This window comes from Taurulus bubalis, assembly GCF_910589615.1.
Source record: "Taurulus bubalis genome assembly, chromosome: 10".
Classification (NCBI taxonomy): domain Eukaryota; kingdom Metazoa; phylum Chordata; class Actinopteri; order Perciformes; family Cottidae; genus Taurulus; species Taurulus bubalis.
Window position 1 is genome coordinate 13,839,966 of NC_136598.1, and position 20,116 is coordinate 13,860,081.

The 20,116-nt window shown below is 40.9% G+C and overlaps 2 protein-coding genes across 2 annotated transcripts; one reads left to right on the plus strand and one right to left on the minus strand.

The window, feature by feature from the left end:
• Positions 1 to 706: 706 nt before the first annotated feature.
• Positions 707 to 5,618, minus strand: ppm1na (protein phosphatase, Mg2+/Mn2+ dependent, 1Na (putative); the record flags this gene model as incomplete). Its single annotated transcript, XM_079225095.1, has 6 exons — positions 707 to 1,368; positions 1,703 to 1,766; positions 1,867 to 1,981; positions 2,095 to 2,212; positions 3,929 to 4,500; positions 5,213 to 5,618. The coding sequence occupies 6 exons, from the start codon at positions 5,616 to 5,618 to the stop codon at positions 1,336 to 1,338; spliced, it is 1,308 nt and encodes a 435-aa protein (XP_079081221.1). The 3' UTR covers positions 707 to 1,335.
• A 2,974-nt stretch (positions 5,619 to 8,592) lies between these two features.
• Positions 8,593 to 20,058, plus strand: rtn2a (reticulon 2a; the record flags this gene model as incomplete). The annotated part of the gene is made up of 10 exons (XM_079225378.1): positions 8,593 to 8,623; positions 9,520 to 9,573; positions 9,941 to 10,492; positions 11,383 to 11,589; positions 15,535 to 15,742; positions 15,903 to 16,041; positions 17,796 to 17,865; positions 17,948 to 17,994; positions 18,095 to 18,153; positions 18,679 to 20,058. The coding sequence occupies 10 exons, from the start codon at positions 8,593 to 8,595 to the stop codon at positions 18,752 to 18,754; spliced, it is 1,443 nt and encodes a 480-aa protein (XP_079081504.1). The 3' UTR covers positions 18,755 to 20,058.
• Between the last annotated feature and the right edge of the window lie 58 nt (positions 20,059 to 20,116).

Genomic DNA, 20,116 nt, shown 5'->3' on the forward strand with positions numbered 1-20,116 from the left:
GTCCCTCGTAGTCTTGACTTTGACTTGAACCATCTCGTTTTTATTCTTAATACTTTAGACAGACCAAGGGAGAAATGTTGTTGTGATTTATTTGTCTCTTGTACAGTTTTCCATCTGTGTGCTGAATGTCCAACACACCTTTATTTGGGTTTATATGTGTGAATGGAATGCAGGGTTGTATATTCAAACCAAGTATCCACATTCCAAGACATTATATGATCTTAACTTTATTCGGATATTAGGTTTCAGACCAACGGCGACCATGTTTTCCATTTTCCGTGTGAGCGTGAGGATTAATTGAGAACTATCTTGATAACCGATTATTCATTTGACAATTTTTTTAACAAAACAATGTATAAAAAGAAACATTGTATAGCTTTTTTTGTCTTTCATATGGTCTAATAACTAAGCGTCTTTGCAAATTGGACTGTAAATCTCTATAAAATCCTCTGTTCAAAATAAGTGAGAGATCTTGAACGTAAAATGGTCAAATTAAAAATGTATCAAAAACACAGTGCACAGCATCAGCACATGAAGTTGACCTGTCATTTTATATCATCCATCATTTTAGATGATTAATATTGAAGCACACTAACCTATTAGTGTGTTCTGTACAAATCTGTTTCCAAGAGAACAACTTTTAAATGACACAGTGACGCAGTCACACATGCTCTCTAAACAGCCACGTTTAATGAGGTATGTGTGCTAATTCCTGGAACATCTCATCCTCTTTACTGAGTATGGCCCTCCAAACCCCCCATCTCTTCTCCAGCTTTCTCCTCGATCCTCCTCCTTTTGTCTCTTCTCTTGTGGCATACTTTCATGTTCTTGTGACAAGTCATTGCTATCCATATCACCCTTGCTCCTTGACAGCATTGTGCAAACTTAAGATGATTTACTGAGAGATACTGCGTTCCATTGTGAAACTCTCTGATACACATGCAGTCCATGTGCAAAGCACATACATTAAATACATTCAAGTTGTTCTTTTGAAGAGTGAAATATTATTTTAGTTTTTGTGTGATTTGTTGCATTAGAAGTCAGGTGGTTCGTTTTTTGCGCATATACAGTAGTTTGTTTACAGTATCAGACACATAGTCATGAAGTTAGCTGCGTTAAATAGAAGCTTGTGTCGACAGATCAGTGTCTCCCCAGGCACCATGTGGTTGCATACAATGGTTATTGGATTTGAATTCCACTTTAACTGGCCTGAAAGCAAATGATCAAAGAGAATATATTACACACAAAAGCTGGTTAGTTTAATGTTCATCTCAGTTAAACTGGTCTCCATGGAGATGGTGAAGCTGGTGCTTATTCTGTTTCCATGGTAACGGTTTAGTTTGAGTCCTCCTCCGATCCTTCAACGTCCTGAAAGGTGACACGACAGTGATGTCAGCAACAATATATATCTACATACATGCATCTTATAGTTAAGTTTATTTAAAACATATTTATATTTTAATTTAGTTTTTACCATTATAATCATTATTAAATAATGAATTGATTTAATTATTTATAATTAAAATTGTCTGTTTTATAGACAAAACTATTCGATAGTTTACTGACAAAATCAATAACCAAAAAAATATTTAGTGCAGCCATAGAAAACTGTAAATTAGGCACATTATTTTGAGATGATGGCTGATATTGTTTTAATTGCTTTCATCTGATGAAATGTAAAGTCATGTTACTCATGTCTTACCATAGGCTCCTGAGATTTGACAGCCATGATGTGTTTCTGATATGAAGAGATGATACAATCTCGCCTGCAAAGAGACAAAACAGTGGCATTACGTCAAAAGGATTTGTGTTTTGAGTCTCTAAAAAAAGTGAATGTTCTGTTTTTGGGGGGACGGCAGGACTGACTTGCTGGTGATGCCTCCTCCTGGTGGGAGCCCAGGTATCTCTTCAGCAGCCAGGAATTTGATTATATACAAAAGGTCTGGGTCCTCATCTCTGGACCTCATCCTCTGAATAATTTCTGTGAAGGGAGATTGTCAAAACACAGTTACAAACAAATAGAGTTACAAATAAGGGAGCTATTGGCAGTTTAAAGGGTTGAGTGTTTTGTTTTGGGGTTTTTGAGTGACTCACCTTCCACTTTCATATCAATCTGTTGCTCCAGCTCTGCTTCCCGCTGCAGTGCCTCTTGTGACACCTGGGGGGCGCTGGGGAAGCAGACGATGACGATGCTCATGTTATCCAAGCTCCCCTGCAGAGGGAGACAGAAATATGAGAGAAGTTTGATAGGAAGCGCTGCGACGCAGTTTTAATTAAAGTTGAACGGAAGTAGTCAGAGGTGGAAGGTAACATTCTGAGGTATTTAACAGCTATTGTTACTGAATTACTATTTATGATTTGACCTCAACTAGTGTTAAATGATGTAACTGCTTCAAACATGTTAAGTCAGCAATTTTAACCCAACAATATTATGATTATGTTTCACAGGGCCTTCTATCTGCACAGTGACTTCTTTTATTGTTGATACTTCAAGTCAATTATACTGATAATGCTTCTGCAAACGTTTGAATGCAGTACAGTCTTCCACCACTTGAAATCACTTGAAATAGACCTGTTGATAGGTGAAATAGCAGGTGACTGATATATGGAGATATATTTTGGTTTGGACAAGATATCAATTTCCTTTGATGTCTCAGTTACGTAGTTATAGAAGATGACGATATTTCTGAATTGCAAACACATTACTTTAGTCTGTGGCAAAAAAAAGTATCAGTGTATATGTAACAGACAATTGCAATGCAGAAAAAACAAACTACGCCAAACTTGCTGTGGAATTTTATAACCACCAGCCTGTCGTTATGACGTCAGGGATACGAGGAGTGAGGCTCAGTGTCTACTGGAACATGCACGGTACTGTAAGCCTTTTGAGGTGTAATAAGTGGCAGCCCAATCAGGATAACACCTCTGAGCCCGTGTGTATAAAGCCGTAACACAGAGCTGCCGTCATCACAGTCAGGCCCTAATCCGAGCCATGTGTGGCATTTCTTCCCTCCCATGCCATGTCCCAGAATGCTTTAATACAGCTATTTATAGGGCAGGCTAAGGGCTCATCAGTGTTCAGACCTGCCGTTACGAACAAGTGTTAAGAAGACCTGCAGGAGAAGTCTACTTGCATAACAAGATCTCCTCACAGAGACCCTGCCCGCAACACCCCCCTCCTTAATGTAAAGCTTCTCATTCATACAGCCACCCGCTGTAAGCCAAGGAGCTGATTCTGGAGGGGAAATAATGGCAGGGCACTTTTCATCCTTATCAATTCGAAATAGAGCAGACTGACACAGAATGTATAATTCACATGGACGTTTAAGATGTATATTGTAGAATGGCTTGGTTAATTCACCCTGCCACCACCTGTGTCATGTTTAGGGCTGGCTATTGAACCTCAATACCTGTGAAACTGGCCGTTTCATATTTATTCTTTGATTAGATAGTAGTAATTAGATGGTTTTTATCCAATCTTATTTTAAATTCTGGCTTCTTCGATGGCATTTTAACAAGGATTTTGGTACAAGACATGTTTATACTTCAAACAATCCCACCACAAAATCTCTATCTGGAGCTTTTCATCATATGATGATTGTAATGGGTTCAATCAAAGACTTCTTCCCAGGTCAAGAATGAGCTTTCGTTCTCAAAGTTTATACTTGTCGAAGTAAAAAAAAAAAGTTTAATTTTGCTATTGACACTGAAACCCAGGTGTCAAATCAATAAAATGTATTAAAAAAAAATTACAAATCATACCTATCCCTATGGCCATGACAGATCAATGACTTCTTCCTCACTTTATTTTTTAACATTATATTAGAAAAATATTACCATTGCATTGATTCTTCTTTTCTGGAACCTGAATCTAAAGTTAGTTAATTTTCTTGTCTTTTTGTGTCATGCTCCTGCTATGGTGTCTCACCTTATACAGACAGAGGTCAATGACTTGGGTGCAAATCTCCCTCAGGTCATCGCACACCTGCAGACGGCTGCGCACAAAGGCACACAGTTCCTCATTACCAATGGCGTCCCACACACCGTCACATGCTAGAATTAGGAACTCGTCTTCGGGCGTCCTCTCCAGCTCATACACCTCTGGCTCTGGCGACACTAGCTGCTCTGTCTGCGGCCTCCAGTCCACCTCCTTGAAGTCAAAGTCCCCCAGTGCTCTTGAAACGGCCAGCGAGCCGTTGACCCTCTGGAGGGTCACCGAGCCTCCGGCATTCTGGATGCGCTCCTTTTCTCTGGGATTGAACGGCTTGTGGTCCTCTGTGTAGAAGACGACCTGGCCTTTGTGGCAAAGCAGCGTTCGGGAGTCCCCACAGTTGATAAAGTAAATGTAGCGTGGTGACATCATGATAGCTGCTGCTGTGGTGCCACTACGGTCCCAGTTGTCCTGGCGAGCCAGTTTGTGCATGTGGCGATCGATTTCCAGGAAGCCTTCACGAATCCCCTCCTTCACCTGCTCGGGATCCTCAGCTGCTTTCACCCCACCTGTGGGAAATGAGGGGGACCCATTTGGTTTCAAGATACATTCACACCATACACTGTCATGTTGTTTGTTGAGAGGCCAACACAGCAGAGAAGACATCATCTGTGCTATTGTGCAATGACACAACGGTGCTGACAGTTAAAATACTATTTTAAGTCAGAACCTCAACGTTCCATTTTAAGTTACCTAAAAATATCTTTGCTTTGTCATCATAGTTAACAATATGAAGAACCATAGAGCCTTTCATGTAATGATGACTTTATTTTATCTTATACGGCTAACTAAGTAGTTTACAGCGCTAAAAGTACAAAACGTGACATCTGAAAGAAAGTCAAAGCTCTGTTTTGTTTTGATCCCTGAATCTGCTTCTATATTTTTCTCGATAATGTAAAGAAAAATACCACAATATCCAGAATTCCTGTTTTGAAAATGTACGCACATGATTTTATTAGCTTTTAGTACTGTATATACATTGTGACATATTTGATTTCCTTTTATTAATCTGCTCTTAATCATCTACTGTCATGGACTTTGTGTTAGGACCAACATTCGGACCAACAATTTCTATGCTTAGTTATTCAGTATAGTACTTCATTTTGAGTGCAATACAGAGAAGTCTTGTTTGTTTTCAGTTTATTAGACGACTTTGTTCAAACGCACGCCACACTGGTTCTTCCTCTAGATTAATCTAATTAATCACTAATTGTGCTGTACCTGTTGCCAGGATGTAATCCAGCAGGTTTCTGGAACAGTACTGTGCCACTGTGCTTCCTGCATGTCCATCAAAAATGGCAAAGTATCCCCAGTCTTTCAGTTCTTCTCTGAGCTGGGGCATGCAGGTGTGGGCATCCTCCATCTGAGCCCTCCAGCCCTGCATGCTCGCCTCCGCGTAGTTCACCCCCGACTGAGAACCCCCCTCCGACACATGCTTCTCCAAGATGGGACGATCTAGGTACGGGCTCGGCATCGAGTCGTCTTCATCAGAATTGTCCTCCTCCTCACATCCATTTTCCTTGTGCCCCCCTTTAAAAAAGAAGGTGACCATCTTTTCCGTCTCTTTGACCAGCTGGCGGAGGAAAGAGGGTACCTCCACGTTGCTGGCCCGCCTGGCTGTCTTCATCACTCCGCGGAGCCTGTGCTCAAGCTTCTTACTCGACGTGCCAGCGGCCCGTTTCTTCCTGGTGCCCCTCCTCCGGCCCTGAGTTTTCCGCAGCAGGTCCAGCGCAGCAGTCGAGCTGTGGCCCCCCCAAGCAGGTAAACAAAAAGTGACTTCAAATAAGAATAATTGTTAAATAAAAAACGTGAAAACCATCCTTTAGCCTGCAGGTAGATACTCCTTCTTCTGTCCTTTTACTATTTGACAATAGAACCATCCGCTGTCTTCCTCGCTCTGTCCCACTGTTTCTTTTTTACCCGTCCTGTATCAGCCCTGCTCTTCTATTGGCCTATCTCTTTCTATTTCTGTCCGTGTACTGCTGCTGGGTAATCACCTGGCCTTCAAGGCAGCTCAGTTGACCTGTATCTGCACATAGTATTACATGGATCACTCTAACCAACAGCACAGAGGGATCCCAGAGGTGCATGTCTGTATGGGGATTGTATGTCCTGATACACAAATGTATCAATCCAAATAACTTTATTTGTCTAATTGGTCTTAGTGATGGACAATGACAGTAGACTAACTAAACAATACCACTCATTTGTTTCTGTTACAGAGGTTTGGAACTTTTTGACTGGCAGAACTCTGGATATATCGATATGAATATATATATATATATATATATAAATATATATATATATATATAATGATAATAATAATAATAATAATAATAATATAGATACAATATGCAGTAATACTTTAGATTCAAACTTCATTCTTAATTTTGACCAGTGTTCCCAATGTCAAGAGATACACTTTGAAATGCAACTTTTAAGCCAATGTGGACAATAAGTCGTGAAATTGCACCTTTCCATGACAACTGAGATTAGTGGGTTTAACCAGGTTTGATATATCTTTGGGTTCAACTTTGGTTTTCGGGTATAAAACCTTAATCAGGGGTAGATCAAAGATTTTTCAAAATGATTGAACACAAGGCAATATTAAAAATACACATTTAAATACATGCCCAAATGTAATAAAATAGAATAAAGACATTATACAAAGTTACATTGCAGTTACTTCTCCAAGTTAAATGACAATCTTTCTGAATGTGTGTTGTATGTTTACACACCTACTTAAGTCCTTCCCTGTCCTGGATGTAACTTGCTGATTCCATGTTGTCACTATGACAGCTATGTGTCTTAATCTCATTAACTGCTTTGTATTTGGAGCTCCTGGCCTGGTTTACGCGAAGGAACGCATGAGTTTTAATAGTGTTAAGGTCTATATGTGACCTACTTTGTTCTTATCCAGCTTATGAAAAGCTTTTATGAGTTGATGTTCTCTTCTGGAAGTGTTTTAGGTGATGGGTGTTTGTTTATCTTTACTTAAACGAGAAGCAGATTGCTCACATTAAAGCTGTGCATGATAATCTTGAGAGACTAGCAATATTTTACACTAGTTACAAAAGATTATCCAACCAATAAACCAAACATGTGTTGTTAAGTCTTTTCCAATGAAAATAGTTCTCAGAACTAGTTCCCAAAGTCGACCACACTTTTTCTTATTATTTTTGTCAGAGCGTTTGATTCATTTATTGCTGTCAGGATGCAATGAGAATTTGAACCAAACTATCAAAGATGTTTTTAAAGAAGATTACCAACCCTGCCTTTAACCATAAAGAGCTGCAGGTCCTACCGGACCAAGTAAAGCTGAGCAGTGAAACCTCTTGAAATGCATTGAACGGAGCAAAGATGAATGTCTGTTATCGTTGTTTTGCTGGCTCAGATTGAAATAGATTTTACATACTCTACATGCTTTTACGTGTTGTGCTTCTGATAGACTGTTTCTAAAAGTCTACCTTCTGTCCTGAATTATGTTTTAACTCAATGAATATGCTCTCTTCTTTTATTGTTTCTGCATGCTTTGTAAAAGGTAAATAATGCAACTTTGAGATTTTTAATTTATATTGTTTTTAGGTTGATTTTGTAGCATCTGTGTTGGGATTACAGATGAAAAATAGCCTCTTGGTTAACTCTGGCGCATTTACAGGAATGTTTTATTAATGTGTAAAATAAATAGCTTGTGAATTCAACTACTGATTTGTAAAAGTTACATTATCAATGTCTTTAATGCCTTACCAAAAAGAAATGATATATAAATCATATCAAAGATGCCACACATACACATTTTCTGGCAACGCTTTTATTTGCTACTCTAACCTCTTTCCATGAATCATGGTCCAAGCAGTGTGTAGCAGCATCCGTCACAGCTACGCACTGCTGCCCCCTACATCTCACTATAGCATAGGCTTCTCTTCCCATTTAAAAAAAAGCTTTTACTGTAGTGGAGTCTGTATATTATTTATACTCCCGCTTTTATGATATAATTTAGATGTGGGTGGCAATTTTTGATTTGTTTTGAGAAACAATATTTCTCATATGTGAAATTGGAGTATGATACATATTAATAAAGCTAATACACCTTATATGTTGGTAAGCTATGAATCTGACTGGGGTTTTATCCTGTCCTGCCCATCTTCAAATGCATCCCTCCCTTTTACTTTTTGTATGCATGCTATACATTATTAATGCTTTATATTGCAGTCTGCCCCTATAAGATGCTGAGATGAAATCACATGATCAGGGAGAGAGGCGCAAGGAAGCTATGAATGGGTGGCGATAGCAGCCTGTGACAGAAGGGACACACTCTTGCTTCTCCCTCTTTGCTGTAGCACACATTATAGCTGCAGTCATAGCGATGCAAGAGGAGACGAAGAGAGGATGATGGAGTGAGGCAGGCAGGCAAGCAGGCAGGCAGGGCGGGGCTGCTGAGTGACAGAGGGAGGCAAGAGAGGGAGGCAGCTGCTCACAGAAGACCAAGAAACAGAGGGAGGAGAAGGAGAGGCAGAGTATATCCACAGGACGTGAGTGCCGGCAGGAAGGGGAGGAGGGGGCTTCCAGACTGGATGGGCCCAGCGATGCCTTGATGGAGTATGGGCCAGGTTTTAGGATTCTCCCACTGCCGTAAGTCTGCTTTTGTTCTGCTGGTTCCTTCTGTGTTGCTGTGTGGGAGGTCTGAGTGTTTATCTCACTGTGTCATCGTTATATTTATTCCAGTGCAGCATCTTTTTTTGCTAACTGCTGTCAGCATCGCATGTGTTAGCTCAGCCCCCCTCCTCTCCTCTCCTCGCCCTGCCTGCTTTCCATTCCTCTCTCATGCTTTTAATAAACACATGGCTGGATGGGTGGATGCAGTGCAGAGGGTGACCTATTCTGTCGTTGTTGCCTTCCATTGATATGCAGATGTTTGTGTAGTTGTTTACAAGAAGCCTATGCAGGCAGGAAGAATGAAATAATCATAATGATTTATCCCCACAAAGCCTCTGTTGTGCTTTCATATGTGCTTTTTATTGTATCTTTTTTTCACAATATTCAACTGACTTTTTCTGCAAATATATTAATGTGTTTTATGATTATTTGTGTTCATACATGTGCGAAGAGAATATGCTGCATTTTTGTGCCTTAAATCAGCCTTGGCTGATTTATTAATGTCATGCTGGCTATCTAATGTAGTGAAGGCCTTGCTGCCAGTTAATCAGTAACAGAATGCTTCAGTATGAGGAGTGAACGATTGTCTGTGACTTCTTCAATCACGTAAAGCACAGTTTGCTGTTATTACATTGAAAAAGGGCTCAAAACAAGGTACCGCAGTGTTGCTCAGGGCCTTGATGTTATTTATCATTTAACGTTAGTACACCTGCGTTAAATGTTTTGAGATGCAGACCAGTAAGATGAATATAAGATGGAGAAAAAATGGGTTTAAAGCCTGTAGGAGCAGCAACAACACATTCATATTTCTGCCAATGTTTTGCTATGGTTTGTTAGTAGTTTTATGTAAAATTGTGTCTGTTTTCTTCCAGAGGAATATGGCTCTGTGGCATCCACTCCAGACTCAACGCCTCCATGCACCGATGGTACGGAGCAGACATGTGAACCAAACACTCACAATACTTAGAAAAAGAAGAGATCCCGGCTTATTGAAGACTTTCTTTTGAACCTAACATGAGAGGAATACATCTCTCACCTTTAAAACACTAGCACGGGTAAACAAAGGAGGACAATTTTGATCACAGCTACATTTTGAGAGGAGGGATATTCATGCCCTTATCAAAGAGGGTTTCATTCACTTTAGATGTCACACCTTTTTCCCTGGCTGCTTTCATATTTATTAAAAGCTAAATCTCTTTCCGTGTATGACAACGGACCTCACAGTGTTAGCAGCAGCCTCTACACTTGAATAAACAGGTGTGACCACATTAATGCATTTTTGTCTCCATTCAGGCGGAAATGAGGAGTCTGAGATGTGTGAGCTGCAAACAGCCAGGGAGTGGTCTGACGATGAGGAGGAGGAGGAGGGAGATCCAGATGATGATGATGAGGGACTGGCTTCATCCCCGTCCATCTGGGGCACGCCGCGCCAGAACTCCTCCGAGCTGACTTTCTCATACATCGCCATCGCAGAGGCCGAAGCAGTCGGATCCTCGCGACAACTCCGGGACCGACGCAGGGGAAGCTCTCGGGGAAGTCGCACTTCTTTGATCCACACGGACACCCTGGAAACACTATTGGACTCCCCCGATGAAGACTGGGACCCTCAAGCCTTCTGCAGTCGAGATGAAGAATCAGAAAGGAGAGAGCAGGAGAGGGTGGAGGAGACAACGGCAACTGCAGCTGTGAGGAGGGAGCAGCACAGGCAAACGGAGACCGTTACAATCCAGCCCTTGCCCCATAATCTGGACCCAGACACTCAGGGGAGAGTCACAGGAATCCAAAGAGAGGAGTCTCTGAGAAGTCTGATCCAGGTTACCCAGCATCCCTCACAGATACTTCAGGGTGAGAAACAGGAGGAATGTGTGAAGAGGTTGTTTTATTCTGTATGGTGGAATACTTAAAAATGCTCCTAATGGCTCAACACAAAGATGCATTTTTATCATCCGCATATATAGTTTTCACCTTGTGAGTCTTTGTGTGGTCATCATTGAGGTGGTTTTGACTAAATTGCCTGGTGTTCATAGTATATGTTTGTCTGTCTGTCTGTAGTGAGATTTTGTCAACGTGATAGTGTCACAACTGTGTAAGATGCAGTCACGAAACTTTACGAATGTATAGTTCAGATAAAAATGTAGGCTTCGTTGTGAAAATGGGTATGGTCAAAGCAGGGGCAGCAGAAGGCGGGGGTAGGAAGTGGGGAAGGGAACATTGGCAGCCCCATTTTTTTGTCCTGGGCCAATCGTGGTGTCATGTTGTCATCACATTCCTAGATGGTCTCTAGTTACTCCTAATTCTGCCTAATTCTGCAGATTCTATAGTTTTATTGTGAATGTCCTTTCTTAAAGTGGATTAGATGTGATGCGGCATGACGACACATGATGAATGGTGAATAGTGGCATCTGAAAAGGACCTCGATGCATTTTATGATCTTTCTGTGTTAAATGCTGTCAATGTTTAGGTCTCGTGTCATCAGTATTTTCCAATTTGTAGCCTGTTTCACACCAGGCAAAACGGACCATTGAAACAGTGGCAAAGCATGCAAATAAAATGTGATTTTTGGAAATGTATAACCAGGCCACTTTAGTTAGTTTGGTTAGTTTCCTTTTTAAATTAATCCACAGCCATATCTAGATCAACACAATTATAAACCAGATTTAAATTTAGTTTAAGCTCTTGTACAGCAAGTCAGCTCTGATGTCATCACGATAGTGACATCATCTTTTGTTTCTCAGCAGCAGCCTCTCCGACCCCCGAGCCAGAGTCTCCCGTCACCAGGGAAACCATTTCCGTCAAGCTGCTCACATCTGTGCGACCCAGAGGCCCGGCATCCTCGTCGCCAGCTGCCATCGGTCGAAACTCTCAGGGACAGCTGGTCAGCGATCACTGGTTTTCAGCACTTGACCTATCGAAGGACCCGACAGTATGCACTCACATAGCAGGTAGCGGATCCACATCTGTATCTTTAAATGTTCTCATTCCTCTGACCGCCTCTCGGCCTGTGTCTTGTTGCTCTGCGAGATCCAGTTCGTTCATCAATACTTTAAAAAAGGAAAATATCCTATTTCACTTTCAGCATGGGCCATCGGGAGAGCAGGCAGACAAAGATATCCCCCCTCTCTTGTGACTTCAGGAATGATTTGCTAATTGTGGGGAAACATTCTTTGCATTGGTTCACTTTTTGGACTCGCACACGCTGATGTCGGAATGTATCACTGTTTGACACAGAAAGAGAAACGGGTGTATGTGTGTGCAGTTTCTTTATCTGCAGGTTTGTGGGAGTTTGATGGCACTTCAGTGTTTGAGGCACAGAAAGGAAGAAAGAGTGAGCAGGAGATAACATTCTGTCTTCCAGCTTGAAGGCATTTTAAGTGGAGAGTCAGTCTGAGGAGCGCTCAGTGTTATTTTGGTGGATGTGGGGGTTCAGTAAATCCTCAAGCCGTTGATGAATGTGTTGTCTAGCTGATGACAGAGTTTAGGGTTTCCTAAAAAATAGCATGCATGATGCATCTATTGGAACATTACGTCTATTCTGGTTTTATTACTTGTTTTAGGGGCTGCATACTTAAATGTTTTTTGGGAAAATGTGTTGTAGCACCAAGTAATTTTAGAGTAATTTTAGAAAGCGTCTTATTTATCTTGCCAAGCTGATTGCATTTTTAACATTTAACATCTTCTTCTTCTAAATGCAAGAAAGATGTTTTGTCGAACATAATGTAATATGGAAAGCCTGGTATCATATCGACACTCATCACTTACACATTTTAAATAATAGCAAACTCTACTTCACAGTGATTCTGTTCGATTATCAGGGTATTTGTTGCCAAGCATACAGATAGAGACTAACACGTTGGAGCTATTTTACAATGAAACAGCATTTACAGCTCTTAACTAGGAAAAGTAAACTCCTCATCAATTTATTACCAGTAGTGGTGACACAGAAAGGTTTGGCTTGGTGACATAACAGAAAATAAACCCTGGTTCTCCAATTTCAGGTGTTAGATGGCACATGGATATAAGCACAAGTCTATATAACTTTATCAGGGTTAGAAGGAAAATCTTGAATTTGGTTTGCTTCAGAAAGACTGTTTGCATAAAGGAAAAGGATCAGGGATTCATCTGATTTATTACAGTATTGTGTGATTGTCGTGAATCATCTCTTTATGTGTGAAGCTTTGAGAGTCTTGATGAGAGGTAGGCGGTACTGCGAACAAGATTATTTTGGGCTGTCAGGCCTTTGGACTGCTGAGCGAGCAGGGGGTGGCCAAAAACAGCTCAGAGGAGCGAGGGGAGAATAGTCGGACGGAGAGAAGGACAGAGGGTGTGAGGGGAAACACTGGAGCGGCAACAAAAATGGCCAGTAAAGGTGAGGATGTGAAGTGAACAGAGGATACTTTAGGATGCCTGTAGACAATTTGAAGGTATGCGCGTTGAGCTGACAGTCAGCTATTGCAAAGAGCCGTGTTTGATTTCAGAGTGAAGGCAGAGGATAGCTACAGATTCAAGTGTGGAAGGGGTGGAAAGTACCACTTCTAGTCTTTTGAAGTGGACTGTTTTTCTTTGTAACTTTGGTGTTGTGGTGAGAAGGCCGGACCATCAGGCGACTGAAGGTGGGAATGGAGCGTACTTCACACTTCTCTTTGATAATTTTACAAGCAGAGTCTCTGGAGATGGCAGCATCCATCAACGAGAGGTGTGTTTGGCTTTGAATTGATGAGCTGGTCGTCTCCGTATTAGTAGCACACACATTTAAATTCACTACAGTAATTCAAACGAGTGTGAACTGGCCTGTTGTGGTATGCTTTTGGCAGAAAGTAAACTTTGCCAGCTGGATTCTCTTACGTTTTAGTGTTTCCATTGAAGAGCTGAAGAGCTGGCATAGGAAGAGGCTTTGCACACTACGGGACATCCTGGACACATGTGATTTAGCTGACATGAACTGGGTCAAATGAAATAGATGTTGATGTGAAAATGAGAAAAGACAGTATACATGGGCCATGTGATTTATGTTCTTCATGGTTGATTGTCTTGTTGATTGATTGATTGATGGATTATTTGATTGGATTATTAATTCCACCATGCAATTAGTCCCATAATGCTCATTTATATAATAAGCAATTTATTGAATGATTAGCATACTAAGGTAAATTCTGCATGTTTGGATTGTGTTATTGTAGAACGGTGAAGGTCCTGATTGGAGGTAATTACATCTTGCTGATTACTAAGTGTGTGAGTAATTTGATGTATTATTGTATCTGCTGATATGAGCTGTACATTTAAGAATTACATTCATATTAGCACAACAGGTTTATGTGATGTATTAATGTCAATATAAATAAACAGGAACTCTGAAGTCCCTCTTAAGGGTACAATGCAAAAGTGTTAAGGAAGTTGTAGACAACTTAAGTTTATGATAGAGATGCACCAATCAAATGTATTCAGTCTCGATACCTGGGCTTTGGCTATCAGCTGATACTAAGTATTGATCTAATACCCGTGTTAATAAGCTTATTATAATAATAGTAAAAGATTGGAGTATTGTCACCGATACCCAATCCAGCTGTTTGAGTCAGTATTGGACCAATATCTGATATCAGTATCCGTACCAATAGCTAACTAACTGTTTCTAGTCTTCATGCTATGCTTAGCTAACCGGCGGCTCTCTGTCGCTGTATATTTAACAAACCATTATGAGAGTGGTAGCGATTTTCTCATCTAAATACTCGCAAGAAAGCTAATCTATGGATCCCATGTTTTATAATATAGCAGAGTTCCATGTCCCCTATTTTATTAGCGTCAATACTTACCATAGTTTACATGCTCTCAGTATTCCGTTGTTGGTTTCTTTCTACTGTTCTTATGAGCATGTGCTGAGAAACCATGTCCCAGAATGACAACGGCACAAACAAACAAGTTGGACAGGTGTGTGCCATTGGCGGCGTCATGGGTATGAATTGTTTGCAGTATCTCACCTGCTGTCAGTGCACTCTATTCAAAAAGGCTTCCTGTCATTCTAATGTTGAGGCTTAGCATTTTGCTGAATGATTAGCATAACGAGCAATGCCAGTCTGACAGTGCTGCTCCATAAAACGTACCCAGTATACACTGGAAAAAACGTTTTTGTAATGAATCATGGTCCTTCATAAAGGTTCATGAGATTATTTTACGTAAACAGGAAAATGGGGTGAAGTCACGTACTCCACTGTACTGAATCTTGTGAAGCACGACTCTATGGACGCCTCGGTCACCAAGGCAGCTGTTTCCGGGTGACAGAGGGACACCAACAGCGTGTGGAAAGAAAAGGCGCTGCTGACGGCCTGACGTCTGTCAGCAGGTGCTGTTAAAAGCTGCATTTAAACTCCCCTCAACCGCTTGCTTCCCTCTTTCATCTGAAGGCTAAATTTAGCCCGAGCCAGAGCCTGACGTGTCCCCGTAGCTGCTGAGCGTGTTCTCTCATGCTTGAGGCTGGAAATCCCTCTCTGCCTCATGCTCCCCCTTCCACTACTCTGGCCTCTCTTCCTCTCCTTATGTCAGAACTACTATTCCTCCTCCCCAAAAGATGAAAGACCTCTTGGTGGGCCTGAGGGCTGGAGGCCAGCTGATGTTACTGCAGCTCCTCTGTTAGCACCAGGAGGGATTCAGTAACTTAAGTTTGGTGATTGATAAAGTACCAACAGTACACAGATCATTCTATCACCTTAAAACATTTAAATTCAGTAATTCAAAATCAAATGTCTATTCTGTCAGCCACCTTTAAACTTCTCCCTGGTTTTTCTTCTCTATACTTTTTCTTCATCCTAACCCTGTTTTGCCGACATCACTATGACTCTCTATTTTCAGAATCTTTCTTTTCTCTTCCTCCTTCTATTCCTCACCTTGTCTTCCAGTGATGGACCTGATCTACTGGAAGGACACGGAGCGAACAGGCATGATCCTAACAGGGTTAGTGGTCGGCCTGCTGTCCCTGTTCCAGCTCAGCATCATCACGGTGATGTCCACCGTCTCCCTGGCTGTCATTTGCTTCACCATCTCAGTGCGCATCTACTATCAAGTCCTCTACATCCTCAACTGGGGCGATGGAGAACATCCCTTCAAGTGAGATGCTTTGCTCTCTTTACCGACAGTAAATTGATTATAAAAGACTTGCGGTGAACCAGCTAATTACAAGCTACACAGTAGAGGGAGGATGGCGTTTATATTTATCGTCAGTACTTCTATCTTTTTACTTTCCTCTTGTTGTCTCGTTTTCTCTCAGGTCATACTTGGACCTGGACATCAGTTTCAGTGGAGAGGAGGCTGACCTCTATACTCAGAAAGCCATCGTCATGGCTCTGTCTGCTGTCGACTCTCTGAAGGGACTCTTTTTTGTTACAAACCTCTTGAAGTCTGTCAAGGTGAGCTTGGCGAGCAAATACAGTTAATCATCAGCATACAAAGATGTGCTTCATCCCGTCTAGAACTTCTCCCGCTCATTAACCCAGGCATCAGTTCCCTCTCTGCATTTTTTCATTTTGCTCCATCTTTCATCTTCCTTCCTCCTCCATCATTTCAGCGCCTCTCCATCACTGGAAATGACATCATTGCCATGCCAACCGTCTGTCTCATTATGCTAGCTTAGAGTTGATGACTCCTAAATTGGGGCTGATGTAAACTGTCAGCCCCAATGACATATTTTTGCTGATCATGTGGAAAGCAATCGGTCCCTTTTGTAATACAAACTTTCAAATGTATTTGAATTGGTACTAACAGCATAAGAGGAGGCAGTCGGCCTCACCTGATTCCTTTTGCTTTGTATCCAGCCTCAGGGTTCACTCAGTGTCACTTGACAGCCCCTGAAGTATGCTGCCATAGTCTAAATGCATTCTACGCTTCTTTGCTTTGTATCAATGGGATGTACATGTACGCATTGTTGCATGTTTTTAAACAGTGCTTAAATGACTGTAGGTGAAAGTGTGACGGCCGTTGATCGCCATATTGCTCGTTCCATCTCTGGTCCCTCGTGTCCGCATGCTGACGCCGACCAACTCCACCCCAAATTGGACAAAAGCATCTGCGAAATGAATGTGTTGCTATTACACATATGCTATTTTATTATATTGCTTTTCATTATTGCAAAGTAATATTATGGTAAAAGGACATGCCAGGGCTATTAAAAGGCATAGTATATGTGTCCATACATTACACATAAATAATGTTTCCTTTAAGTGAAAAGATAATAGTATGTATGTGCAAATTAGTAAAGTTACATTTATTTACTGTAAAGTCCTCATAAAGGTATACAAATAATGTTGTGTAAATTCATAGCAGTCATCATGTCAATATTAGATTCAATAGAAACCAAATCTCTTCACACGAAGCCACATAAAAGGTCAGCACCAGTGTCAAATTTCCAATCAGTGTACTGTATTCATTGGTATAGTATGTCAAGTCGCATTTAAGAAATGTGATCTAAATGCCAGCTCTGTAATATATAAGGTTTCTATAACTTTCTGAACAGTTCTAAAAATTAAATCTAAAGATTTTTCTCCTTTTTAATAATTATACAAACAATTTTTTAAGTTGACGGTGCAAGTGCAAATATATTCCAGGAAAACTTCTTCTATGGCCAAAAAACCCTGCAAAAACAATAACACCATAATAAATACATGTTATATTAAAGTACATTTGAAAATAAATTAGTAAATGTGACAAATTAGGACAGATGCTACTGATGAAGCATTTACTGCACATCATATAGTTATTAAACTTCACTGGTGGTGAAAGCATTGCATTTGTAAAAAAAATGGTGAGTCAGTGTGAGCTGACTGAGCCCCCTAAAGCCCAGCACCTCCCACTCTCAACCCTGACCTGGCCGGTATGCGACATGACACACGGGAGGAGGTTCTCTTTCCATCTGAGACAGGGTGTCCCATATCAGGGCAGCATGGATCCCGTACACGTACTGTGACACTGTGAGACGTAAGGGGGAACACATATACACCCATATTGGGAGTCTCGTACTTGAAGCTCTTTCATTTTTTCATCAAGGAGAAATTTATGTCAATTTTCAGGGGAATTATGTCATACTGCAGCATGATTTACTGCTTTCTGCAGACATGCACATAGCGTTGATGATAGTTAAACTAACTTCTCTTCATCTTGGTCTTAGTTCCTGGTTCTGATGTACCTTGTGACGTACCTGGGAGAGCTGTGCAATGGCCTTACTCTGTTCATCATCAGTAAGAAACTGCTCGAAATATAAAATCAATTAACACACTAATTGGCTGCAAAGTTAACTTTTCTTTCTTCCTTCTTCTCCAGGTGTGATCGCACTTTTTTCTCTGCCACTTTTCTACAGACAACACCAGGTAATATCGCTCTTAATTAAATATATGTACTGTTACTTTAACAGGTCCTTTCTTTCCATAACCCTGAACATGTATTTTTCTTTGTTCTGTTATTTCACAGGAGCAGGTGGACATCTACATTGCAAAAATCCAGGCCCAAATTGACAGCGTCAAGGACACGTGAGTATTGGCGCCACCTTCTGGCACAATGTTCCAATTAATACTGCTATTTTGCCACTGAGGCAGTTATTGCGCAGCAGTTGCTAAGGGTCTGTCAATACCCACACAACATTTTTCTCCACATCATCGTTATAAGGATGATTTAATACTTATATTGCAACTCTAGATATGCAATTGTAATCAAGCAGTTCACCTAAACACATATTTGTATTTTGTAAATTGTTTATGCTGTTCATCATATGTCATGCATGTTATGATTTTATTCAATTAATACATTTTTATTTTGAATAGTTTATTACAGGTTATGTTTCCATTTGTTATTATTCTGTATTTAAGTATTTAAACTAGAATACAGGTGCATACGTTTTTATTATTTAAAGCAGGTGATGATGCGTCAGGACGTTTTAAGTTTTACATGGGTAAAAACTGTTGGTATTAGCTCCTACTCGGGGACACAAACCACAATGCAGGTGTTGAGGGACCTACATGTGTTGTCCTAACTACTCTTCTATTTATCTTCCACAGCTTTCAAAGACTTGCCCAGGGTGGTGGCCCTGCTCCTGACCCAACTCCTGGTGGCGCTAAACCCACAATCCAGTAAACACTGATGGACAAGAACTTAAAGAAAAGCTCCCAGAGATGCAGGCTGTCACTCAGATGTCTTACCCAGCAGTCTGTGCTCAGAGCTCCAAAGACTTGGGAAGGGAAGGGAGGTTACTTAAACAAACAATGATGAGAATCACACATTTATACTCCCACTGTATCTAAGGGATGGGGGTTGGAGGGATGGGTTCGGGTTATAAGGTAATCAACGCATATGACTCCTGGATGAGACTCTTGCTGCTGACGTCAGAAATGGACACCGCTTGTCATATGTGACCATCCTTGGAAATATTCACTGTTTTTATTATGTACAAAGGACTCAAGAAGTGTCTTCGATGGTTGAGAGCTGTAGTCCAAATGAGGTACTAAGACCAGGAAGGGGAAGTTCCCACACGGCTACTCACCTGAGGAAAGGGAAGCGAGTTGTTAAGGTGATAAACAGGGGTCATCATTATTCATGGCAGCATAAAACTGGCAATTAAAGATGCATGTGTCAGCACATGTACATTTTCTGAATGCATATTCATTATCATGACTGTTTCTCTGTGTGTATGCAAATATGAGTGTGTGTGTGTGTGTGTGTGTGTGTGTGTGTGTGTGTGTGTGTGTGTGTGCGTGCGTGCGTGCATGTGTAATTCCTGACATATACAGCTTGCTGAAATGAAAATGTTATTAATTAAAGTCACATTTCTTCTTAAGCTTATTCTCTAAGCTTTTTGTGTTCCCTCTCACCAGCACGGCCATTCACCTTCATTCACACGATCATTCATGACTTTTATTTTCCACCTGTCATGTTTTCTCATGTTTCTTGCTTACACCACTGGGAAGTAGTAACAAAATATTCAGAGGGATAGATATAGATTATTCTGCTCGAAATTCAATAATTAAGATGTATTATAGCGCTTGAGAGGAAGTTGCCCATTGACAGAGCATCAGAAGAACCTATGTGTTGATTTTAGGGTTGGATGGATTGATGATACAAGAAGCACTCACAATTCAGACAGATGTCCTCTCTGAGCTCTTAATGTGATTATGTCCAGCCGTGTGAAGGAATGTGGGAATGAAATACAGCAGGTGCCTTTTTCTAACTGCAGGTTATTGTGCATGATCTAATTCACAGTACTTACTGCTAACAACATCTTACAGAGACTTCTCCTCCCAAACAAACCACTTCTCATCACCTGACCATTGCCTTCCTGAGAATGATGTTTTCTATGTGTACAATACTTGTGTGATGTGCACCATGCCAAGGTATCTTATACAGAATTGTGAGTAGATCCATTTTAGGAATAATAAAATTAATCAAGATACTCTGCAGCTCCACATTTCTCTTGTGGTTGATTTTAATGTTGTCACCCAC